Genomic DNA, 26,006 nt, shown 5'->3' with positions numbered 1-26,006 from the left:
TAAGCTGCCCACTTCCAGGCCACTTTCGAAGGCGGACACTTGGTCAGGCCGAGTGATGTGAGCGTGGGCGAATGGGGAGAAAAGCCGTTGACAGATCCGAATTGCGTTGCTAACGTGGGCGACTGCTCGGGTACGGCCGGAGCTCCCTAGGCTGCAGCTCCAAGTGCCACCTGCAGCCTCCCGGACAAAGCTGTCGCGCGACCAGAACTACAACTCCCGGCGTGCTCTGCGCCGCGGCCTGGCCGGGGTGACCCGGCAAACACTGCGCCGGCCGGCCTGACATCGGTGAGCCGCACTGGGTGGGCTCCGCGCCCGCAAGGGAATCCCGGTAGGGTCCAGGTCTTCCCGGAGGGCTTATCTCACTATCACCTGCCTGAGACTCTGCGCCCAAGAACGAAACACAGCTGCCTATACGCTAAGCAGCGCCAATCACAAAAATGTGCGGACTAAGGCCACGTGACTAGTGGGGCGGTACTCCCAGAGCTCCGGGATCTCTATGGTTCTCACCGACTCGCTAGAGGACGTTTGGTCCACTGGAGGACTCCCTACATTCTTCCTCCATTACCTCACTGCCTCCGGTGGCTGCTGGGATAGAGGAGGACTCGGGTCCCGACTCGACTCAGTCCTCCACCCGCCCCGGGAATACCTCTAGTTCTCCCCGGCCGCCGCCGCCCCGCCGCTTCCTCCTCTGCCCTCCTGCCGGCCTCCTTCGGGCGTCCTCACCCGCCTTGGGTCTCGGCTTTTCTCGGGAGCCTCCACCCAGACGCATGGCTCCATGAAGCAGGAGGAAGAGAAGGCAGAGCGCGAGAGGTCCCGTCCGCCCCGGCCGCGTCTGGGTCAGGAGAAAAGGTGGGAAATTCTAGGGGGGCTGTGCCGTGCTTTCTCTTGCCAGGCCTTCTCGAGGCCTGCTCAGCTCCGAGCGGACCGTGTCCTGGATCTTGGGGTCCCAAGGTGCAGGGCGAGGGGTCCCGGGGCGCCGTGGGGGAGGGGTCACGGAGGCGGACACCGCGGGTGGGCAAGGCCTCCTTGGGCTGCGTGTCCCCGCCCGGGACCGACGAGGTCGTGAGGCCGTGTGCCCAGGGGTCTGGGTGGCCGTGATCGGCCCCGGCCAAGGTGGCGAGGCAGCTGCCGTAGCCTCTGTGCCTGAACTCCCTCCAGGAAACAGTCGGAGGAAAGTTTGGTGGTCTCCTGCGCCGCCTGGTGGCCCCCTACCCAGCGTCCCCCCCCTCCCCCGCCCGGCGTCTGGATTCCACCCCCGCGGCCCGGACCCAGTTGCTCTACCCGTCGCTCTGTCGTTCCCCCAACTCCCCCAGCGCCCTGTACTCTCCTGTCCCACATCCTCCTTTTCACCTTTTTCGTCTGCCTGTTCTACCCCTTCCGGCTCCGGTCTCTTCTTTCCCTCTTGTCTCATCCTTTTCTTGCTTCACTCTCCCACTTTTATCTCTTCTTTTTTCCCTCCCGCTCCATTTTCCACATCTACTTGTCCCCCCCCCCCCTTGCTTACTATCATCCCTTCCTCTTTAACTTTGGGTTTTATGCACCTCTTCGGAGCTGTGTGTTTTGTCCTTCATTCCTTGCCCTCATCTGACTCCTTTTGCTCACTTATTCCATCGGGCCTATCTGCTTTCATCGCCCTCTCTTAGGATTCAGTGGGTGGGGCCTGGAGTCTGCTTTGCATAAATTCTGTAGTACTGGGGAAGTGGGGAAGGTGGAAGAGGTTGTGAAGAGATTTATGCAAGACTGAGTAAGGATGAATGGCTCCACCAACACTTACTGTTTCCTCCTGGCACAAGATGCCTTGTTCTCAGGGGCCTAGCATGTTGTCGGGTAATTTTTTAAGACTTGGGAGTATGTTTGTATGCTCTACCTGTGGAGAGCCTAAAGCGATAGAGAACTGGAAAGCAAGTTTTGATTGACCTCAATGTGTTGGGGGGGGGTTATTTGTGTTTTAGTAAATAAAGCTTGCCTAAAGATCAGAATGCAGAATTAAACCACTAGAGGCCAGGCAGTGGTGGCTCACAGCTTTAATCCTAACATTCTGAAGTACACGCCTTTAATCCCAGCACTAGGGAAGTGGAGGGGTGTGTGTGTGATGGGTGGGTAGAGAGAAGAATATAAGGCGGGAAAAGACAGAAGCTGACTGCAGTCTGGAGAGCCGTCAAGTCTCGGCACTCTGAGGACAGGATGGCTCCTTAGTCTAAGCCTTGGTAAGGACTCTCTAGTGGCCTGGCTGCTTTGCTTTTCTGATCTTCAGGCAAGCTTTATCTATTAGGACACAGATAAAATATCACTATAGGGGAGCTGTGGGGGTTACTAATGTGTGTCTTATTCAAGTAGAATATAGCCTTTGCTCTTCCATGGGGCTTCCATTCCTTGTCTCATATTTAGCATTAGAAATGTTTTGAAGAAAGAAGACCCTTATTCTCCATCTGGTCTTGTTTGTGTCAAAAATTTCCCTGTTAAATTGTAACTTTTTAGCCTGGCGGTGGTGGTACAAGCTTTTCATCCCAGGGACTTATCCCAGGAATCTGAAAACGTTTTCTGTGGTAAAATCTCTTGACTCTTGTCTGTGTTAAATTAAGATAAGCCTGATGTAAAGCTGGGTGTGGTGTAGCACACCTTAAGTTCCAACGCTGGGGAGGTGGAGGCAGGTGGATCTCTGAGTTCCAGGCCAGCCTGGTCTACAGAATCAGAACTAGAACATCCAGGGCTACACAGAGAAACCTTGCCTCAATAAACAAACATTTTGTAACTTCTGCAAAAACCTCTGCACTTCCAGACTTTGTTCACTGACGCTTGCCTTTCCGTCTTAGGTATTGCAAGAAGGAATGGAATTGGAAAAAAGAAGATTCATGCCAGAGACAAAATAGCTTTCCTTTCCTATTGTAGCTGTTTCCTCTGGGACTGTAAACTCTCTGCATTCAGTGAGTATTACCTTGGGCATACTTGAAGTGGAATTTTTGTTGCGTTTTTTGGTTTTGGCTTGTGTCTGGATTTAAAGTGTGTAAGTGTACCTCATTCATATTTCTCTCATATTCTGTGGGGTAGTCCTAATGTTGTTGAAAATTTTATACTTTAAAAATTACATTTACTTACTGTGTATGTGCACACGTGTGGATGTCATCGTGCACGTGCAGAGGTCAGGGGGAGGAGTCAGTTCTCTCCATGTGGTTCTAAGTGGAGATCGAACTCAGTACTTCAGGCTTGGTGGCAAGTGCCTTTACTTTTTATTGTGTGTGTGTATGTTTTATTTTTTAATTTTTTTCAAGAAGGGTTTTCTCTGTGTATTTCTGGATGCCCTAAAACTCATCCTGCTTGAGTTAAGGACAGAGCCCATGTGGAGCGCCTGCCTCGCGTGCTCAGGAGCTTGTACTGTACCTCCAGTGCACAGCCCAAAAGCCATTCTCCCCTGTGAGGGAGACATGAGAGAAAATGTCTACATTTCATATATTTAAAAACTAGCTGGGAAGTGGTGACTCAGCTTTTAATCCAGCATGGGGAGGCAGAGGCAGGTGGATCTCTTAAGTTTGAGGCCAGTCTGGTCTACAGAGTGAGTTCCAGGACAGCCAGGGCTACACAGAGAAACCTGTTCGAAAAGAAGGAAAAGGAAAACAAAACAAAATTGAGGCCCCCAAAAAATGTAACCTTGTGCTGTAGGTCACATAGCAGGGCTATGGTTGGGGTGGGGTAGGCAGGCGCAAAAACCAAAAGTATTATCTGGGAGTTAGGGCACACATCTTTAATCCCAGCGCTCAAGAGACCGAGACACATCCGACTGCTGTTACAGAGAAACCCTGTCTTGGGAAACAAATATTATCCCCTGTAACTCATTTTCTTTAAACTGATACAAGAATGTAGACTTTTGTTTTTTGTTTTTTTTTGTTTGGTTGATATTTATTGTGCCATGATTTCACTATGTAGCCCTGGCTACCCTAGAGCTTGCTGTGTAGACCAGGCTGACCTCAAATTTAGAAATCGCCTGCCTCAGCCGGGCGGTTGATGGCGCACGCCTTTAATCCCAGCACTCAGGAGGCAGAGGCAGGCGGATCTCTGTGAGTTCAAGGCCAGCCTGGTCTACAGAGCTAGTTCCAGGACAGGCTCCAAAGCCACAGAGAAACCCTATCTCGAAAAACCAAAAAAAAAAAAAAAAAAAAAAAATCACCTTCCTCTTCCAGGAGAATGCTGAGGGTAAAGGTGTGTGCCACTAAGCCAGTGGGGTTTTATTTTCTTGTTTGTGTGAGACGAGGTCTCTGTATAGCCTAGGCTGGCCTGCTTGTGGCAATCCTACTTTGTACTCTCCATTGCTGGGATTACAATGGAGGCATATGCCTACCTCCATCTCTGAGCGTTTTGTTCTTTGTTGTTTTATCTGAAATAGTTTTAAATAGATAGTAAAAGTAATTGCATTGGTTTGTATTTTGTGAGGAACCTGTTAATGTATCATATACTCTGTTTCTATATGGCAGTTGCGTTCTTTTACCCGGGAAGTTGAGATAGTTTCATGGAGGCCATACTGGCCTCAGACTCCCTGTGTGGTTGAGTGTCCATGAGCACTCACTCCCTGTGTGGTTGTGCGTGTACAGGAACAATCCTGTCTCTTGCCTCTCTCTCCTGAGTTTTGGGATAATAGGCATATACCACCACTTTCCCACTTGACTATTTTAAAAACAGAAATAATTGGAATGGTTACCAGAATGTAACATCTCCCATCTGACTCTTTCCTGGAACAACACCATAAATAGGCCTGGGTATCAGCTCAGGCACTACACCAGTACTCAGAATAAAATTATTACATTGAATTTCACTTCACCTCTTCAGTGTCTCAAGAAAACCACAGCCTGTTCCCATCTGAGGAAGGCTCATTTGAAGGCACATCTGGACATTAAATAGAAACAGCTTTTGCCCACCTTCCAATTTTTTATAAGGTCATGTCCTCTGAGAAGCTATTGTAAGGATTGTTTTCAGAGATAAATAGAAGTTTTTATACTTCTAGGCATTTAACTATGATTGCTATTTGAAATGGGACCCTTTAACAAAATCTCTAGCATTCCATATATATCCGGTTGTTTGTGATAATAACATACTTAACAAATAGTTTTTTTTATGTTCTGAATGCTCTAATTATTTAAAGCATTAAACATTTAATTAATGTTTTAATGTTTTGGTGTGTTTCTACAAAGTTACATAAGTAAAATAATCTCAGTATTCATTCTTTTGTTTTTTGTTTTTTGGAGGGGGGCACAGTATCTTTGTCGGCATTGGCTGGTGTGTATCTCTGTAAATCAGGCCAGCCTGATTAGAGATCTTTCTGCCTCTTCCTCCTTAGTGCTAGGATTAAATGGCTTCATTGTTTCTGAGTCAGGGTCTTACTTTGTAACTCTTGACTGGCTTTCAAGTTCTTTCTGCTTCTTCCTTAGTGCTGGAAGGCCTCCAGTGTTCTTCATGGTTTCTGCCATCACAGAATGAAAACCATGAATGATTTATTAGAGGCCATTACTTTATCAAGGTCTTTTAGACTATAGGGAATCTGTTATAGCATTGTATTAATAGTAGTTAGTGTGCCTGAGGACTGCCAGGTTCCTTTCATGCCTTCCTATCAAATAGCCCTCTGTGAGTGACTAGGTGTGGTGGCACACAACTTTAACCCCAGCACTCGGAGACAGAGGAAGGGAGGCTCTCTTGAGTTCAAGACCAAATCTGATGGCATCCTACATAAAAGGACTTGAAAGAAGGAAGCTTTTGCTTTTTGCCTGTTTGTCCCATTTTCACCAGCAAGTTTCCTATCCATTTGCTGAGGCATTCCTTGCTGGCATTTGAATCCACTTCTGGATTCCAATATAGACTGAACACCAACAGTTCTCAAGGAATTCCCCAGAACCCTATAACAGATTGAGACTGCTGAGATCCAGTCTCATAGACTGAATGATCAAATTCTTGGTCCTTCTGTTAAGACATTGTTGGACTACCCAGACCAAAGCCTATAATCTACTCTATTCAATTATATATATGTATGCTGGCCTCAAATTCAGATCTGCCTTCCTCTTCATCGTGAGTGCTGGGAGTAAAGGTGTGTGCCACCATGCCAGCCATTGAGAATAATCTATAGTGAGTTCCAAGACAGGGCTATGTGGAGAGACCTGTCTAAACAACAAACAAATAGCCCGGTGTTGTGGCAGCTTTCACAAAAATGTTAACGCTTGCCTGAGTTTGCAGTCAGACTTTGGACTTCAGAGTTGGAATTTGAGCCAGAGTTGGCAGCTAGATTGTTATCTCAAAGCCAAAGTTCTGTCCTTAGAAGGTGGGGGCATCTCTGGTTGTCTTTGAAATGGGCTTTGGAAAGAGACACACGGAGAAGGAAGGCTATTTTGCTTGACCAGCTGTGTCAGTTATGGCGGCCTCATGTTCTTTTTTGATTTTTTTTTATCTTTCAATTTCTGGTTTATGACACCAATATTTGGCTTTCTGTGTTCTACTCATCTGTATATATACAATAGGTCTGTGGAGTCTAGGAGATGGTGTCAGATCCTCTTGGAACTGGATGGAGTTACAGGCAGTTGTAAGCTGCCCGATGTGGGTTCTGGGAACAGAACTCAGAACCCAGGTCCTTTGCAAGAGCAACAAGTGCTCTTAAACACCAGCCTCATGTTCTTGTCCTTATACTGGCCTTGATACTAAATTATGAACATTGGCAATCTATGAGAAATTATATTAATTCCTGCAACCATAAATTGCCACCCAGGCAGACAAATAACACTGTAATGGATCACTAAAAGCCCCATGGTCATTTAAAACATTTTATTTCTGGTTGTTTTGTATTTGAGATGGATTTCTATGTGTTGCTCTGGCTATCCTGGAACTCATCTGTAAACCAGGTTGTCCACTTGAAGAGATCCAATTTCCTCTGCCTCCTAATGCTGTGATTAAAGGCGCATGCCACCATACTCAGCTTTACATCGGGTTTATTTTAATTTAATACAAATAAGTGCCAAGAAACTTTACCACTGAAAACATCTTTAGATTACTAGGACTAAAGACATGCTATCACTGCAAGGCCAGACCTGTATTCTTTTGTTTGGTTTTGTTCTTTAGTTTTGTTTTTTGAGACAGGGTTTCTCTCTGTATCCTTGGCTGTCCTGGAACTAGCTTTGTAGACCAGGCTGACTCCAAAGTCACAGAGATCTGCCGCCTCTGCCTCCTGAGTGCTGGGATTAAAGGTGTGTGCTACTATGCCTGCCTGGACCTGTGTTCTTAATTGCTGGGCCATCTTTGCAGCCCCTGTTGAGGAGGATTTTTGAGGCAAGACCAATGGAGTACGGGAACTAAAGGCATGTGCCATCAATGCCCAGCTAAAGCATTTTTTAAAGTCCAGTTGTAAAATCTGCTCAAAGTAAGCCTTTGAGTCATCTCATGTTAGCTGAGTGCTGTGGCCAAGTTCAGGACAGAGTAGTCACTGCTATGTAGTGGGTGTGACAGTTTTCAAGATAAATTGAACCGAGGTGAGAATTTATGTGATAATTAAAGGATCCAAATGATGCCCTTTTTTTGTTTGTCTGTGTAAGCATTGCAGGTATGAGCATGTGTAGTGTCAGGAGATGTGATCTTTGAAGCTATGCTGGTAGGCTAGCAAGTTCTGCTTGTTTCCATGTCCCCACCTATACTGGGGTTACAGGCACCCCACCACTATACTCAGAGTGTGTGTGTGTTTTCTTTTGTTGTTTTAGGTTTTTTTTTTTTTTTTTGAGACAGGGTTTCTCCGTAGTTTTAGAACCTGTCTGGGCACAGACCCACCTGCCTCAAAAAGGCACGTGCTACCACTGCCCTGCACACGTGTGTAAATTCTAATGTGAATGCTGGATCTGTTGTGCTTGTGTGTGTAGCAGTCAGTTTACTGAAGCATCTTTCCAGTCTCCAGTTTGATGTGAAGCATGGCCCACTATGTAGCCCTGATTCCTGGGACGCAGACCACACAGCCCTGAACTTGTAGAGATCTGCCTGCTTCTGCTTTAAAGGCATGTACCACCACACCTGAGGCGTACTTGTGTGTGTGTGTGTGTGTGTATCTGTTTTGTTTTTTGCTTTTAAAAAAGTGTTTGGGGAGTTTTTAAAAGGGTTTGGGGAGATAACGCAAACACCTAAGTGTGTATATTCCTCTGAGGACTTTGAGCTCAGTTCCCTAGTTGGGTGTAAATCAGTATTTTTTATACTCTGAAGAAGAAAGTATACCCATTAGACATGGAAGCTGAGGCCTCAGCAGCCTGCAAGGGAAAGGGCTGGGTCCTTGAACACTGAGAGTAAGCCTTAACTATTTGCAAGGCTAAGTAATCTTGAGATCTATGAGATTATTTTTATTAATTCCTGAGACCATAAATTGCCTACTACTACTACTACTTCCCTTAGCTTCGTGATGAAGCGTGGGCAGTGTCTCCATCTGGTGGATTTCAGTGTTAACTACTGTGTTCATGTTGATTGTGGAGGCTGTGTAGGAAAAGATTACTGCTGCAGATTCTTGAACTTGGCCCAGGAACTTTGCATGGTACCAGCCAAGGCCTCTGTGGGTCACAGTGTTACATGCTTTGATTAAGGGAAAGTTTCTGTGCCCAAAGTCACATACCGAGGACACAGCCATGGTAGTTATGAGGGTGGGGAAGGAGAACAGATTCACAGTTTTAGAAGAGGTAGTAGAACATATCATTTAAAGGATTTGTTATGGGGGTTTCTTTTGTTTTTGTGATACTAGTAATAGACTCTGCAGTTTCTCTATTACTCTTATTTATTTATTTTTTGTTTGTTTATTTATTTATTTATTATGTATACAATATTCTGTCTGTGTGCGTGTCTACAGGCCAGAAGAGAGCACCAGACCTCTTTACAGATGGTTGTGAGCCACCGTGTGGTTGCCGGGAACTGAACTCAGGACCTTTGGAAGAACAGGCTCTCCAGCCCTCCTCTATTACTCTTAAGTTGTACTTAGAATCCCTAACAAAAGGTTCAGGAGTGCTGATGTCTCATGATCATTGCAGACTCTGAGGTGCCTGCTGTGGTGTGGGGTATGCTTAGAATTACATTATAAACGGGAAGATGTTTTGTTTTGTGTCTGTGTGTAGGGGTTGTTAGTGCTTTTTAAGGTGTATGTCTTTTATTTATTTATTTTTTTTTCGAGACAGGGTTTCTCTGTGGTTTTGGAGCCTGTCCTGGAACTAGCTCTTGTAGACCAGGCTGGTCTCGAACTCACAGAGATCCGCCTGCCTCTGCCTCCCGAGTGCTGGGATTAAAGGCGTGCGCCACCACCGCCTGGCTAAGGTGTGTGTCTTTAAAAGACTGTTCTATTGTCTTTTTTTCTGAGGGAGGGAGGTTTTGATAGGGTTTCTGTGTAACTGTGCTGGCTGTCCTAGAACTCGCTTTATAGACCATGCTGGCCTTGAACTCAGCGATTCACCTGCCTCTGCTTCTGGAGTGATGGGATTAAAGGCTTGCACCAAAGGCAACTCTTAGTATTTGACTGCTTGCAGTTTTAGAGGGTTAATCCAAGGTGATCATGGTGCAGGAAATCAGGCATGGAATAGGAACAGTAGCTCAGAGTTTTACATCTTGATTCATAGGGAGGAGGCAGAAAGAGAAAGACTTTTGAAAGCTTAAAGTCTACCTCTCCTCACACCTCTGCAGTGACATACTTCCTCCAACACAGCCACACCTCCTAATCCCCCCCCAAACAGTTCCACTAACTGGGAGCTTATGGGGCCATTCTCATTCAAACCACCACAGCGTGTTGTGTGCCTTATGTGTGCAGGGACCTTCAAAAATTAGAAGAGGAGTTAGAGGTACTGGAGTTGAATTTATAGAAGGTTGTAGGCCACCTGGTGTGAGTGCTAGAAACCAAACTTGGATCCTATGGAAGAACAGCCAGTGCTATTAACTACTGATTATCACAAGTCTGTTAAAGGGTCTCAATAATTGATTTGGGTATAGGATAGGGACAAGCACTCACAGACACAGCCAATTAGATGCCACCACTGATTCAGCTGCCTCCATCCAGTTGTTCTGCCTAGGGGTGAAGAGGGCCTGCATGTTTATCTGTGTACCACATGTATGCAGTGCCCATTAAGGCCAGCAAGATGGCATTGGATCCCTGAAATGGAATTTTGGATGGTGTGATTATCTGTAGATAATCCCACTATTTCATCTGCCATGTATTTTATGCCAAGTAGAATACAGTGAGAACTGAGCATAGTGGCATCTATTGTAGTCTAGGACAAGCATGGCAGTGAGAAGAAAAGGCTTAAAATTGCCTGGATTATGGTTGAGGTATGTTAGCTTTGAGCCATTTTCTATTCCCCGTTTGTTGACAAATTTTCTAAACTGTTTTTAGTATGTCCTATGTGTTTTCTTATGTTCTTAGAAAAGGAACTAAATCTAGTGGGTATTATTGGGTATTAAATGAGCTGGATAGTGATAGCACAAGCCTTTTAATCTTGCTGAGTAATGCTTCTTTATAGTAAAAGCTTGTCTATGTATGTATGTTATTTAAGACAGGATCTCACTGTGTAACTCTGGCTGTCCTGTAACTCATTATATATATACCAGGCTAGCCTCAAACTCAAAGAGACAGGCCTGTTTCTGCCCTCACCTCCCAGGTACTTGAATTAGAGGCTTGCATCACCATGCCTAACTTGTAAAGAAGGTATTGAAATGTCTTCAATCAGGTGCACTCTGTTCCTGCCCTTTGGCCTTGATGGTATCTTGGCATAGAAGAGCAGCTTATTGCCTGCTTCTCTCCATGGTGGCTATAAACTATAGATACAGAAACCTTTTAGGTTTCTGGTTTAGAACTTGGGGTTTCTGACCCCCCCTTTTTTGACCATGTTACTTGGAGGTCCTCCCCCCAATTTCTTCCTGAGGGGGATATTGTGTGTGTCAAGGTCAGATAACAACTTGCTGTAGTCATTTCGTCCTTCTACCACGTGAGTCATAGGGATCAAACACAGGTCATGAGGATTGACAGCAAATGCCTTTACCCATTGAGCCATCTCACCAGTCTTTGACAGCTTTTAACTGATTTCATGCAAATACTAGTTTTTGTTCTTTTTTTTAATCATTCCAACCTGTACTTATCTGTTCTCTTTTGGGTTAGAGTTCTGCAGCATTCCAGATCGCGAACACCAAATCAGGATGGGAAAAAGACGTTGTGTTCCTCCCCTTGAGCCCAAGTTGGCAGCAGGCTGTTGTGGGGTCAAGAAGCCCAAACTATCTGGAAGTGGAACACACAGTCACGGGAACCAGTCCACAACTGTTCCTGGCTCTAGTTCAGGACCTCTTCAAAACCACCAGCATGTGGACAGCAGCAGTGGTCGAGAAAATGGATCGGACTTAACTCTGGGACCTGGAAACTCTCCTATCACACGAATGAATCCTGCATCTGGAGCCCTGAGCCCTCTTCCCCGGCCCAATGGAACTGCCAATACCACTAAGAATCTGGTTGTGACTGCAGAAATGTGCTGCTACTGTTTTGATGTACTCTACTGTCACCTCTATGGCTTCCCACAGCCACGACTTCCTAGATTCACCAATGACCCCTAGTGAGTAAATTAGGCACGGGACAGTGGAGGGCATGTTAACATTTCTGACTTTACTCTTAACGGTCTGTCTGCAGGGTTATGGGAACCTTAGTCATTTTTGTTGGTGGTGGTGCTTCGCATGACTTAGGGTGGAAGAGAAGTCACACTGTCACACTGGAGAGAGACCTCAGTAGTGTTGAAGTCCAAGGGAATGTGTCTGATGGCCAAGCTTGGAGACTAGGGGTTTCATTGGGAGCTGATGCTTTTAAAAAGATTCTTTTGGTAGTCCTAACATGTCTAAAGGTATCCTTTTTCATGCATGTGTGTATACGTATATGTGCATGCACTGGGGTAGGGGCAGGCATGTATTTGTATAGTGGAGGCTCTTCAAGTGTTCTGCTTTGTTTCATTGTGTCAGGGATGATCTCAGTCTAACCCAGAACTGGTGGATATGGCTAGTCTCAACTAGCCAGCTTGGCCAGGGATCTACTATCGCCACCTTCTGAAGCCAGAATTACAGGTGGGCCACCACACCCACTGGCATTTATGTGGGTTCTGAGGATCTAAATTCTAGTCCTCCCAGTTGTACAGCACAGCTCTTCTGACCACCGAGCCATTTCCAGTGTGTTTAAGCAATATAACATAAAATGAAGAAAGGCAAGGCCAATGTTTTCTTCCTCAAAATTGGAGGCAGCTCTGCACCAGCCCTTTTTTTTTGTTGTTTGTTGTTCAAGACAGGGTTTCTGTATGTATCTTTGGGACTTGTCTTGGAACTCTGTAGACCAGACTGGTCTCAAACTCACAGAGATGCACTTGCCTCTGCCACCCGAGCACTAGGATTAAAGGTGTGTACCACTACCACCAGGCTGCACTAGCTTTAAAAAACCTTTAATCCCAGTGCTTGGGAGACAAAGGCAGTGAAGTGAGTTCCAGAACAGCCTGGGCTACACAGAGAAACCCTGTCTCAAAAAAACAAAAGAAAAAGCAAAGCACTTCCGGTTTTGGATATGTGTTTTCAGGGATGCTTCTTTGGCATTCATGAATACCCCACCCCACCCCCGCCACCAGTTGTTGGTGCTGTGCTGACTTTTTGTTTTGGTTGCTAAGGATTTGAGTTTGGGGCATCATGCTTTCTGAACATGTATTCTACCACTGTGTTATGCCCTTCACTCAGACCTTTTATTTGAAACGGTATCTTTTTTTCTTTTTTTTTTTTCCTTTTTTCTTTTTTTTGGTTTTTCGAGACAGGGTTTTTCTGTGACTTTGGAGCCTGTCCTGGAACTAGCTCTGTAGACCAGGCTGGTCTCAAACTCACAGAGATCTGCTTGCCTCTGCCTCCTGAGTGCTGGGATTAAAGGCGTGCGCCACCAACGCCTGGCTGAAACGGTATCTTTTTTCATTTGTTTGTTCCAGGACAGCTTTGCCTGGAAGTCATTTTATAGTCCAGGCTGACACTGAACTCACTGAGATCCCAACTGCCTCTGCCTCCCAAGAGCTGGGATTAAAGGCATGCGCCACCACCGCCCAATTTTTTCTTTCTTTTTTCTTTTTCCTCCCCCCACCCCCCCGTGCTGAGGTTTGCAGAACCCTGAACAAAGTTGGGGAGTAGAAAGAAAAGGTCCTTGCTTTGGGACACTCATTTGAGTTGGCAAACCATGTGCATACACAGAATTAACTATAGTATAAGGAAAGTTAGACTGTATAAACTGAATGAGTTTTGGGAGGAAAATGTGTTCACTTTTCAGGGAATTGTTTTGTTTTGAAACAGGATCTCAACTTGTAGCCCTGGCTTTCATGGGACTCACTATGTAGACCAGGCTGGTCTCGAACTCACAGAGATCCGCCTGCCTCTGCCTCCCGAGTGCTGAGGTTAAAGGCGTGCGCCGCCACATCTTTGGGGTGCTGGAATATGCAGCAAAGAGTAAGACACTCTATTTCTATTTTAAACAATGAGGAAGATAGACACCAATACCTAAAGTTTTCCTTTGACCTCCACATGCATACCTCGGCACGTGTGCAACTGCACTACATGCTGGAACATAGGGGGTTTTTTTTTCTCCTTAAGAAAACTTTAAGCCAGATGTGGGGAGCTGGAGAATTGACTCAGTGGTTAAGAGCACTGACCTGGTTTCAATTTCCAGCATCCACATAACGGTGATCTGACACTCTCATACAAACACACATGTAGGTGAAACACCAATGAACATAAAATAAGAATAAATTATTTTTTAAAAAAAGCTCAAAACAAAAACAAAAACAAAAAAAAACAGGCACACACCTTTAATCCCAGCAGAGGGAGTAGGATCTTTGAATTTGAGGCCAACCAAGGCTATGTAGTGATAACCTTTCTCAGAGATGGGGTGGAGGGGTCTAGGTAACTTTGTTTACTTTGCCATAGAGAAGTGACTAACTCGAATCTAAAAGGTAAGGGCATTAGGAATGTGGAGGGATCCTAGGAAAGAGGGGCAACTCTAACTGTCGTCCATCTGATACAGCCAATGAAATGTGACTTTGGCATAAGCAGAATTGGGAATTTCCGTTAATATAAAGCTTTCTTGACGTTGTTTCTCTCTTCTGAAAGTCTATGGGCAGGAACTCTGTAGTTTTTCAGTAAAATTGTGGAAACAATGAAGTCTTGCAGAAAATGCTTGTAGCTAAGGAGAGTGAGGTATGGGCAAGGTATGTCATCATGAACGATGGAACTGAGCAATATGAAACTCACTGAAGAGAGTAAAAGAGGGGGGATAATGTAAAAATTCGAAAGAGAGGAGCTTGCTGAGTGTTGTAGAGCACATAATTCTAGCACTTTTTGAGTGGAGGCAAGGATATTTCATTCAGGCCACATGGGCAACTTTGAGTGGCACAGATCCTAGAAAAGTAAACAGGAAAAGTTGCGTTCAAGACAAGGAAGAGGAAAGAGCTTAGACATGTGGCATCTAGGTGAAGGGAAGTTGTGAGGGCAGAGCAGAGGAAAGGCTGCATATGGACAGAGTAGCTCCTATTTCTCATGGTAATGGCCATGGTTTCAGTCAGGGCTGAGCAACTTCTAGAAAGTCAGAGTTCTTCAGGTAGCTTCAGGTAGACAATTCAGTAAATCCTTTGGGCAATAGCAGAAATGAATAGAAATATATCCATAATTAATTTAGGGCTGGAGAATATTTAATGTTTTGCTTTTTTTAGTCCTCTCTTTGTGACCTGGAAGACAGGGCGAGACAAGCGGCTTCGTGGCTGTATTGGGACCTTCTCAGCCATGAATCTTCATTCAGGACTCAGGGAATACACGCTAACCAGGTAATGATACAAGCATTAGACAATACTCATAAATTAACTAGAATTGGAAATAGCTATCTAGTCTTATTTCTTCAAAGTGTTTGGTAGAGTTTGAGCAGTCCCTTTTTGAGGCTACTTGTTCGTTCCTGGCTGCTCAGAACCTTAATAACCATACAGAAACTATATATTATTTACAACACTGCTTGGCCAATGACTCTAGCGTATTCCTAGCAAGATCTTACATCTTAAATTAACCCATTTCTATTTTATTTTACCATGAGGGTTGTGGCCTACTGGCGTGGTTCCCACTGGCAGCTTGCATTTTTTTCCTCTGGCAGCTACATGGCTTCTCCCTGACTCCGCCTACTCTCTCCCAGCATTCAATTCAGTTTTCCCCGCCTAGCTCTATTCGCCCTATCACAGGCCAAAGCAGTTTCTTTATTCATTAACCAATAAAAGAAGCACATACATAGAAGGACTTCCCACATCACCCTTTTTGTAGTCAAGAAATGTAAGGACTATCATCTGATGACTGGAAAGACAGTTAATACTGACAATAGTGTTAGGTGCTAGGAGACACTGTCAGAAGATCTTGGGGACTCAGCTTGTGGGCTTTATGGCATGCAGTGTTGTCTCCTAACTGGAAGTATCCTCACTTGTATTTTCTGTCCCCTCTAGTGCACTTAAGGACAGCCGATTTCCCCCCCTGACCCGAGAGGAGCTGCCCAAACTTTTCTGTTCTGTCTCCCTCCTTACTAACTTTGAAGATGCCAGTGATTACCTGGACTGGGAGGTGAGAACAGCTGCATTTGGATCTCTGCATCTCTCGTTGCATTTGGGTTCGGGTTAGTACATGGTAATGTATCTCCTTCATTGAGAGAGGGTCTAAAAATGTGAAAGTGACAGAAAAGGTGACAGAAATTTCTCTACTAGAAATAGAAAAATGGAAAATCAGTACTCTCTACTATTAGCCAGGCATGGTAACACACGCTTTGAATCCAAGCACTGAGTTTAAGACCAGCCTGGTCATATCAGCCAGGAATACACAGTGAGATATTTCCTGCCTCCAACCCTAGAAAAAAAACCTCTCTGCTACTTCTTCCCAGCCCACTCTGTTCTAGATTCAATAAGACTCATGTGCTCCTTCTCCCATATCTAGTTTAATAATGAGATAACAAAATACCCCAGGTGCCTCTTGATGATCCCCTGGAGAGAAGTTTTTATTAGGAATCAGATATAAACCTGTACATGGTGGCCCATTGCCTATAATACTAGCAAATCAGGAGGTAGAAGGAGCAGGGTTGCAAGTTCCAGACCACTTTGGGCTATATATAGTAAGACAATTAAAAAAAAATTCAAAGGGAACCAATTTGAAGAACCACAAACTTATATAGAAACAGTTTGACATGTTCATGTAGTGAAATCAGGCTAGAAGTCATACTTGGAACTGGAGTGATAGTTCAGTGGTTAAGAGCACTGACTGATCTGCCAGAGGACCTAGGTTCAATTCCCGCACCCACATGGCAGCTCACAACTGTAACTCTAAGATCTAACTCTCTCACACAGACTTACGAGCAGTCAAAACACCAATGAACATAAAACAAAGATAAATATATTAATTCAAACTATTGGTTTTCCTATTTCAAGAACTTATTTCTACAAGCTTCATATTCTCAGGTGGAACTACACATATTTTACCTTTTCCTAAAACACCTTCCTTTGATATCTATACTTTAGAATTAAGTAGTCAGATGAGCAATGGTGGGGCATGTTTTTAATCCCAGGGGAGACAGAGGCAGGGGGATCTCTGAGTTTAAGGACAGCCAGTCTACACAGAGAAACTCTGTCTCTGAAAAACACCAAGATTCCTTTTCCCAGATCTGCGTCAAGCAGCTCAGGAGACTATGTTGATTCATATGTGGGTGTTTGAAGTGTTGTTAGAATCAGAAAATGCCATGTACTTGGTTATATTTTCTTGTAGGTAGGGGTCCATGGGATTCGGATTGAATTCATCAATGAAAAAGGCATCAAACGCACAGCCACATATTTACCTGAGGTTGCTAAGGAACAAGGTGAGTTGGACACTCAGAGAACTGTACTACTCACAGCTATTCCAGTTAAAAGGGCAGGAGAGAGAAGTGTTCAGCTCAACTGCCACATGTACACCTAGTGTAAATGCTTTTCTTCCTCTGAATTCCTGTCAGATTCCTGTAGAGAAAAAGGCAAAGTGCCATAGATGCTGGAAACTGGAGGGGAAGAGAAAAATAACTTTCTTATTTGCTTGTGGTTTCAGATGTTTCCTTCCAATGAACAGATCTATTTCTTTGCCCCCTTAAACTTCAGGGATTATCAGAGCAACTAGCTTGACCATGTTTTATCTTTTGTTATAAAGGAAGGTTCTATTCTTTTAACTGTGAAATCCATACATGGTATTATATTTGGATAAGGATAAACATCTTACCTATGGCTTTTAAAGAGCTCAGTAATAGCCAGATATGGTAGCACATGTCTTTAATCCCAGCACTTGGAAGGCAGAGACAGGTGGATTTCTCTGAAATCAAGGATCTATGTAGGACTGGCAGACCAGGCAGGGCTGCATAGAAAGACTCCAACAATATATATACAAACCTCAGTAGTTAATGAGTTCTTATAATGGGGACAGTACAGGTAGGAAGTGGGTTGGGCACATTGTCTCTTTGAAAGAATATCTAGAATTCCTTTAATTGTTTCTTGTACTTTCTGTGATATGTAACCCCATTTTCTTTCTTTCTTGGAATTAGTCTGGTTTTGAAAATAATATGTGAAACACAGTAATTGTTGGGTGTGAACCTGGAATAGAGAAAGATATCCAGTTAAGTATATTAATGAACTACTTATGTGGAAAGCGATCACCTTGTTGGTTTTCATTGTGGTTGTGTTAAACTTGTCTAAAAAGCAGTGTGTATGTAGCATAAAGAATATGAACTTAAGACAGTTTGGTCAAGTCTAACATGCTCCTGTTTAAAGAACACCATACATAGTTTTTAGTAGTTGGATGTGAATTATACCTCACTTAAATAATCAAATTGTTTCTTCAATTTTAAAGTTGAGAAAATTCAAAATTGGGAGCTTCTCCTTTGGTAATTGGAAAGAGGGTTTTCTACTTGATGTAATTATTTTACTTGTTTAAAATGTGTAAGATTGAAGGGCTGGAGAGATGGCTCAATGTCAAATGTGTACTGCTCTTGCAGAGGTTCCCAGCAATCACAACTGCCATTAACTCTGGCTCCAGGGGCACCTGTATTTATGTGTTTATGTGCACATATCCACATACAGGCACAAACAGACATACAGTAAGACTGAGTTAGGTGGGGTGGTACACTCAAAACCTGACACACAAGAGGCTGAAGTAAAAGGATTGCCTTTTGAGTTTGAGCCTAAAGTGAGTTTGAGCCTAAGTTGGGGCATATACATAACAAGACCAAGTATTAAAAAAAAAAATAGTAACAAGGAGAAAATCAACAATAAAGGTGAAGAAATAGTAATGAGAGAGTCAACAATACAGAGGTGAAGAAATAGTAACGAGGAGAGATCAACAATACAATGAAGAACTTCTGTAAACTTCACTAAGGAGATAGTTTCCTTATTGGTATCAGTTCTCTGTCCTACCTATCAACATGAAGAAAGGCTGCCCAAGGCAGTAAAAGCCACATAATTTAAAGTCCCTTCTTGGACTGGAGAAAAACTAAAGGAGTGTGTACTTACTGCTCTTCCAGAGAACAGAATTTCATTTCCCAGTACCTACGTTTGGGAACTTCAGCTCCAAAGCTTCTGGCCTCTGGGGCATCTGCACTTAGGTGCACATACACAATTTTAAATTTAGAAAATTTCTGTCTTTCTATAGTGACACATGTCTGTAGTCCCATCTGCTCAGTGGAGCTGGTGAGATGGCTCAGTGGTTAAGAGCATTGACTTTTTCCAGAGGACCCAGTTTAAATTTCCAACACCCACATGACACACTGTCCGTAACTCCAGTTCCAGGGAATCTGGCACCCTCACACAGACATAAATGCTGGCAAAATACCAACTCACATTAAAAATAACAATAAATTAAAAAACAAAAACAAAGCCAGGCAATGGCAGTACATACCTTTAATCCCAGCACTTGAGAGGCAGAACAGATCTCTCTCTGGGTTTAAGGCCAACCTGATTTACATAGTGAGCTCCAGGAGAGCTAAGGCTCTTAAACAAAGAGAACCTGTTGAGAGAGAGAGAGAGAGAGAGAGAGAGAGACAGACAGACAGACAGACAGACAGACAGACAGACAGACAGACAGACACTGCTTCTTACTGCTCTTACAGAATACCTAGATTTGGTTCCCATCAGCAGCTATGGAAATACCCACAGCTACCTGTAACTCCAGTTTCAGGAGATTTAACAACATCTTCTGTGTGTACTGCCCCCAACAGAAACATACATAGTATGTGTATCTTTAAAAAAAAATAACCTAGGCAGATATATTCTACCCCTTCTTTCCATAGAGCCTCCTGAGCTTCAGAAATATACATAGATAACACCTTGTAAGAATTATGAAAGACTGGTGAACTTGGACAGCGTCAGGGCACATTGAATTATAATGTCATGTCTCAGGGTCTTTGCTGGACTGTCAGTGAGGCTGATTGGCTTTCAGTATTTGGGACCATGGCCCAGTGCTTTCTTTGCCCTGGCACACTCTGCTGTTCCTTAAATCTCATTTGTCTTCCTCCACTGGTCATATTGGAGCATGCTCCCCCATGGTTTGACTGTGTGCTGACCTTATTATAACTTCTGTTCTCCTCAGACTGGGATCAGATCCAGACAATAGACTCCTTGCTCAGGAAAGGTGGCTTTAAGGCTCCAATTACCAATGAATTCAGAAAATCAATCAAACTCACCAGGTAAGCAGCTATTTTGTTCTTTTTAGTTTTTCTTTAATGGGGGTTGAATACAGGATATCTAGGAAGGGGAAGAAAACTTTATATCCGTAAGCCAAAGAGGTTTGTGTGAGGTTTGAGCTCTGAGGAAGCAGTGACTGCAGAGATGGAGATTCCCAGCTATTCTTTGTCTCTACAGTCAGTGTAACAGGGTTGAAGCAGGGTTAGGCCTACCAAAGAGGGGTGGTTGCCAGACCCATGTAGTTTTATAAGATTAAGGGGGAGATGGGAGTTAAGAGGTAAAGGCTCCAGAAATGTATATACAGCCTCACGTGAACTTACTCTTCCTGGTCACCATGCAGTCAGATGGCAGGGAATAAAGGAGATCAAGGACGTTTACAAGTAGCTATACACCCCACTTGGAGTATAGTACTTCTGTGGGAAGCTGGCTAGTTTTATGAACACAAGTGACTTGGGTCTGTATCCCAGGCTCAGTGATTAGCTATGTAACTGGGCCAGTTCATCCATCTCACTGAACTGTTTCCTGTCTGTAAGATGTGAGTTGTAATTCCTTCAGGTTTTTAAGATGTGGTAAGTTAAGAGCCAGGGAAATGTTCAGTGATGTCAGTGTTCTACCCCTTCCTGTTGATGTTGGGAACAAAGGAAAGTTAGCTTTGGGCTTTTGCTAGGACCCTCATCTACAAAATGCTGAGCCATCGTATGTTAGCCTCACAGGTCTGTTTGGATGATAACCCAGTGTTTTTTTAATGCATTAAATTAAAAAATCAAAGGGCTGTGACTGCAGCTCTGTGGTAGAGCTTAATATATAGCATGTTCAAGGCTCTGGGTTCCATCTCTAGCACCAAAAAAAACCAACCAATAATAATAACAATAATAATTAAAGATAAAAACACTGCAAATACAAAACATTATTACTATTACAATTTATTTGAACAGCCATTTCCCTGTCAAAATTCAGGAATAATCACCTTGCAGTGGAGGAGTGATTACAGTGGGAAAGAGATGGCTCTGGGTAAGGATTGTCACCCAGCTCCTGTGGTCTGTAGTAGGCTCCATAGGTTTGTAACACCCATGCTTTGCATCCTGACTCATGGCTCTTTCCAGAGCAAAGCCAAAGTGCTATGAATTCTGTTCTGATGACCCTGTGATATGGCATATTCATCTGGGGATTGAAACCTTCCTATAGCCAAGGATCCATTAACCTGCTTCATCAGAATTTGACCCAGAATTAGGTATCTATGACCCTTTTAGTTATAACTTGTTTGTTGCTCTTCTACAAATTGAGGTTGCATTTCTGTCAAATTTATCTCATTTATAACATGAATGTAGATAATGCAGTTTATGCTGGGTTTTGGTGCAGCCATCTTCCAATCTGCCACCCATGTAATTTGACTTGAAATTCCTCATCTAGATCCTGGTAGCTGATTGCTTACCAGCAGCCTGTTGATAAGCATATGTAGCGTTTTGAGGTGGGATGTGCTGAGATACATTCTCAGGGGTGAACTGTGATTGTGCTTTTTCATCTTGTTCATTTGTAATAACAGCATCATTTTCTTGTGCCGTCTTTTCATTTTCTGTAAGTAAAGATTGCTCTTGGTCTTCCATTTAATTCTTTAATACTGGGATAAGGTTTTGGTTTTTTTCTACTGAGTGACTTCACACTGAGATGTTTGGGGTTCCTAATACCTTTGCCTGTTTTCCTCATACAGGTATCGAAGTGAGAAGGTGACAATCAGTTATGCGGAATATATTGCTTCTCGACAACACTGTTTCCAGAATGGCACTCTTCATGCCCCGCCCCTGTACAATCATTACTCCTGACACACGGCTACATGACCAGTCCCACCCCCCTGTGGCCACCAATGGCTATGACATCATTGGAACAGATGCCTCCTCTTCCTGGTCCAGTTACTTCTATTACTGCACCATTTTATGATGCTAGCTTCCGTTGCCAAGTCTGCCTCCTGTTGACTGGAGGGTGTGGGGTTACAGTGATTGCAACAGAACATGAGGGGCCCAAGCCTTATATCAGCCTTTCCTCAATCTGGGGTTCTGTTGGATCAGGGCCCCCTAATAACAGTGACAATGGCTGTATGGGTTTAGAAGACCATTATCTGGTGATTTCCCACATGTGTTGGCCACACACTGAAAACTGGAATTGATGATGATCCATGGAGACTTCCTTCTCAACCCCCACAGGCCACCAGACCAATGAGGTGTACTCCCCTGGCAGTCTGGGCAACGGAGACCAACATGAACCACTTTTAGGTTGTTTTAAATTCCTTTTTTAAAACTTCCAGTTTATTGTGTACCAAGAGTTGATCACAACCTCCATGCTTCATAAATGAACACCATGTAAGGGTTGAATGCGGGCACCATGAGCTCCTGTGAGTCCTGGGCAAGAGAACTGCACCAAGATCAGAAGTCCTGCTGGATGGCCTTGCATTGTGCAGGAAGCTTGAAGGTTTTGATGCTTACCTGACTCTCAGCTGGACTTTGTGGTACTCTTCCTACGTTGGATCTCCTGGTGTTGAACAGAGCTCTGTGGCATAGCCTGCTGAGGAATGGAATGGAGATGCCCATAGAGGTCCTGATGTCATCGTCATAAGCAGGTGTGAAAGGAGAGATCTCTTCCTCACCACCCGGCTACCTCAACCTCCTTCTGGTAGCAGTGCCTATGTAGTTGCATCTAGGTTCTCAGAAGCACAGACATGCAAACAGGTGGTTGGGTTGGGCTTTAGAGCACACTGTCACAGGAGAGCTTCCAGGGTCTCTGAGCTGGTTTTCTTCACAGGCAAACATCTTGAGGGTCCTTTTTTTCCCCATTTGCTTGCAGAAGTGGAAAGACTTATGTCAGTCCTCGGTAGGACTCGAGAGCAAAGCTGTGTAATAAAACAAGGTGAACCCTCAACTTGCCTACCGCACTGGGACTCTCACCTCACCAGTGGAAATGTCAATTGCTCGTGTTGCTCATTTAAACCCTGACATTCCCTTTCCCATCTTTACTCATTCCAGGATAGCTGTCAGCAAATTCTTTTCACTCACTTGGTGGCAAAATGCATAGTACAAGGAGACTAGGGAGGTTCTCTGAAAGCTGTCTCAAAGGCACTGCTCGGGCAGCTCGAAGGAAGACGGCCAGCTGGAGGAAAGGCTCCGAGGATGGCGCGCTGGCGTTCAGCAATGTTCATAGAGAACTCATGAGGCACATGGGCCTCGAGTCAGTGAATATGTTTTGATTTCTTTTTCAGAATTGATGTGATGGTGTGGCTTTCTAAAATGGGCAAATCTTCAAGTCAAAAAGATCATCTGAATTTCTTCTGCCAGGAATGGAGGAAGGGAAGTAAGGGTACTTCCTATGTGATTATAGGCATCACCCTCAAGTTCCTGGGATGTTTTAAAAGGAGGCCCGGCAATTGTGCCAGGTGTGTTCAAGGACCTGGAATGGATGAGGGGGTGCTGATTACATTGGAATGCCCAGGGTACAAGGACCTGGAATGGATGAGGGGGTGCTGATTACATTGGAATGCCCAGGGTACAAGGACCTGGAATGGATGAGGGGGTGCTGATTACATTGGAATGCCCAGGGTACAAGGACCTGGAATGGATGAGGGGGTGCTGATTACATTGGAATGCCCAGGGTACAAGGACCTGGAATGGATGAGAGGGTGCTGATTACATTGGAATGCCCAGGGTACATGCCCCTTACTGCCAGGTGTGGTTCTTAACATACACAAAGATGAAGGGGTCTCATGGTTTCTTGCTGCTGAGGGTAATGGAGGTGATGTTATAGACAAGTGTGACAGCAGGTGCTCTCAGGTGCCATGGATTGATGTCAGGGTGGTCAGTTCTGGACTGAGCCACCCTCTTCAATTTGTCCAACAGTATTGGTACATAGGGCTACACTCATTACTGTTCAGGCGTTCTATGTTAAGAGTTGTGTTTAATTTCTAAAGATTTAAAGCAAAATGCAAAAAAAAAATGGTGCTAAACTTCACCCCTGAGCACTCTCGGTGAGACTGGTCATGCAAGCATCTATAGTGCCATGCTCCTCAAGCCTGTTTTTCTTGTAGAAATGTTGCCCTATCTGTTTTCCAATGTATAGTATATATTTTATTTTATTGATGGTGGGGTAGAATACCTGCCACTTAAAAACAAACAGAAAAATATAGGACCCAAGAAGGTGGGGGATCAGTGAACATGAACCTGGCTGGCTCAGCCCAGCCTTACACTGCAGTGGGCTCTGCGCTGAGTGAAGAAGCCTGACTCCCTGCATGTCCCCTCGTGTCCCACAGAAGTGCAGCATTGGAATTGTTAAGGGGACTAGGGAGTCAGGCGAGGAAACTATTTGGCCCAGAAGAAATGGGCTCTATTGGTGTCTGTCCTGACCATTCAGGAAGAAGTCTAGAAGTGCACAGTTATGGTCACCTCATGGGGACATGTGGCAGAGGGCTCTCAGGACTGTCCACACGTGGGCTTTGCATTGGGAGGTGGCACTCTGAACTAGAACTAAGCTGCCTTCTGCACATTGACCAAAGCAGTGGTGAGGGGCCAGTATGGGGCCAGTAAGTGATGGCTGAGGAAAGGGACTGCTTGCTGCCCAGTGTTTTCTTTGACTAGGCTGCTCAAACTAGCAGAGGTCCCCACTGTTACTACGAACCAGCCTGACTCTGCTGGCTTGGTTTGGAATTTGTTTTCATCCCTAGCTGTGTGTGCCTTTTGGTCTGGGAAGTTGGCTTGTCTCATCATACCCACAGCTAGGACACACTCTGTAATTATGAATTGTCCTTGTTTTCCTGAGCTAAAAGCGAATGTCTTTGATCACTAGAGTTTGTCAGTGTTGGGTTGTTTCCACTGTGCGGTTCTTTAAACATTTTCGCTTCATAATGTTAAAATAACTCATGTTAGAAACCCTTTCTTCACGAAAGGTTTGTAGTTGAGTCGTTACATATATTTTACTGTTTATACTAAAAAAATCATCTATACAAAAGAAGTCTTGGGTGTTAGTTTTAATATTTTGCACAAGCTCTGTTTTCCACGCTATGTTAATATCTACAGTTTCACTAACTTGGTGTTACTTTCTTTTAAGATTTCCGAAGCCTACAAAACTGTGTTCTTTATTTTTACTTTTTTATTTTGTTTCCTCAAAGCAAGAGACTGTATGGCCTTCACTGAAAAGACTTCAGACCAATTATTTGTATTACAGTTGGTTGCCTCTTGGCTATATAACTTCTGAGTACACGTCATCAAAGTCTTGAATGAAGTATTGTAGAGAATAAATCATAATGGACAAAAACTGTCTTCTGCCTCTTTGTAACCAGGTGACTGAAATCTGAAGCAGGGATTAGCAGTTACCTTGTTTCTTTGTTCATCATTCTCATATCCACCTGCCTTCCAGCTGCTGGCATTAAAAGTATATACCACCATTCCAAGTGATTTCAAAAAGATCCCAATCAGTTAGGTGTGTAGAGGACTACACAGTGAAGTTTCTGTCTCTTTAAAAAATAATAATAATCTGCGGGGCGGTAGTGGCACACACCTTTAATCCCAGCACTCGGGAGGCATAGGCAGGCGGATCTCTGTGAGTTCAAGGCCAGCCTGGCCTACAAGAGGCCTGCCTAGTCAGAGGCAATATGACCTCCAAGATAGTTTCTTTTTTTTTTTGTTTTGTTTTTTTTGTTTTTCGAGACAGGGTTTCTCTGTAGCTTTGGAGCCTGTCCTGGAACTAGCTCTGTAGACCAGGCTGGTCTCGAACTCACAGAGATCCACCTGCCTCTGCCTCCCGAGTGCTGGGATTAAAGGCGTGGGCCACCATCGCCCGGCTCCAAGATGGTTTCTTTCTCTCTGGTCAATGGTGTCATTCTCTCTGGTCGTCATGTCTTACTTCAGCACTGTGATAGGACAAGTTCTCCAAATCCTTGCTAGAGTAAGTCCATCCTAACTAGATGACAGGCCTGAAGAAGAGTGATGTACGTGCAGGCAAAACAGTCATGCATAAAATGGTAAACTAAATCTAAAATGTTTTTTAAAACAGCCAAAATGACATTTAACTATGCTGTGTCATAATAAAAAGTGCATTTCTTAGATTTTACAATGCCAGAATCCTTGATAAGAACAAGGATGGAGGCAGAGGCAGGCGAATCTGAGTTAGAGGCCAGCCTGGCCTACAAGAGCTAGTTCCAGGACAGGCTCCAAAGCTACAGGATGGGGAGATGGTTCAGTGGATAAAAGCCATTCATATTGGCAATTGGTGTTACTTATCAAGATTAACCTC

At 44.2% G+C, this 26,006-nt stretch overlaps 1 protein-coding gene across 5 annotated transcripts; it reads left to right on the top strand.

Annotated features, from left to right (window-relative positions):
• The first annotated feature begins 281 nt into the window (after positions 1–281).
• Positions 282–25,028, top strand: Ammecr1l (AMMECR1 like). 5 transcript variants are annotated; one of them, XR_012910314.1, is made up of 9 exons: positions 282–849; positions 2,814–2,924; positions 11,129–11,573; positions 14,733–14,843; positions 15,501–15,615; positions 16,804–16,894; positions 19,642–19,738; positions 21,445–23,320; positions 23,426–25,028. XR_012910314.1 is itself a non-coding variant. In XM_075969077.1 (9 exons), exons 1-8 carry the CDS (start codon positions 1,755–1,757, stop codon positions 20,919–20,921), a joined length of 1,125 nt encoding a protein of 374 aa, XP_075825192.1. In that variant the 5' UTR covers positions 1,725–1,754; the 3' UTR covers positions 20,922–20,967; positions 21,445–21,578. The 5 variants fall into 5 exon arrangements, 3 of the variants coding, with proteins under 3 accessions (XP_075825193.1, XP_075825192.1, XP_075825191.1); XM_075969077.1 differs by lacking the exons at positions 282–849; positions 23,426–25,028 and adding exons at positions 1,725–1,827; positions 20,840–20,967 and having other exon boundaries at positions 21,445–21,578; XM_075969078.1 differs by having other exon boundaries at positions 481–849; positions 21,445–25,028.
• Positions 25,029–26,006: the final 978 nt, after the last annotated feature.

This window comes from Microtus pennsylvanicus, chromosome 4 (assembly GCF_037038515.1).
Source record: "Microtus pennsylvanicus isolate mMicPen1 chromosome 4, mMicPen1.hap1, whole genome shotgun sequence".
Classification (NCBI taxonomy): domain Eukaryota; kingdom Metazoa; phylum Chordata; class Mammalia; order Rodentia; family Cricetidae; genus Microtus; species Microtus pennsylvanicus.
This window is presented reverse-complemented; position numbering and strand designations above follow the sequence as displayed.

Bases quoted from the DNA above. Each gene is read 5' to 3' on its own strand.
- Ammecr1l (XM_075969076.1), top strand. From the start codon at position 1,755: ATGGCTCCACCAACACTTACTGTTTCCTCCTGGCACAAGATGCCTTGT. The intron at 1,828-2,813 runs GTAATTTTTTAA...TTTCCGTCTTAG, and splicing joins GGGGCCTAGCATGTTGTCGG to GTATTGCAAGAAGGAATGGA. The intron at 14,844-15,500 runs GTAATGATACAA...TGTCCCCTCTAG, and splicing joins AGGGAATACACGCTAACCAG to TGCACTTAAGGACAGCCGAT.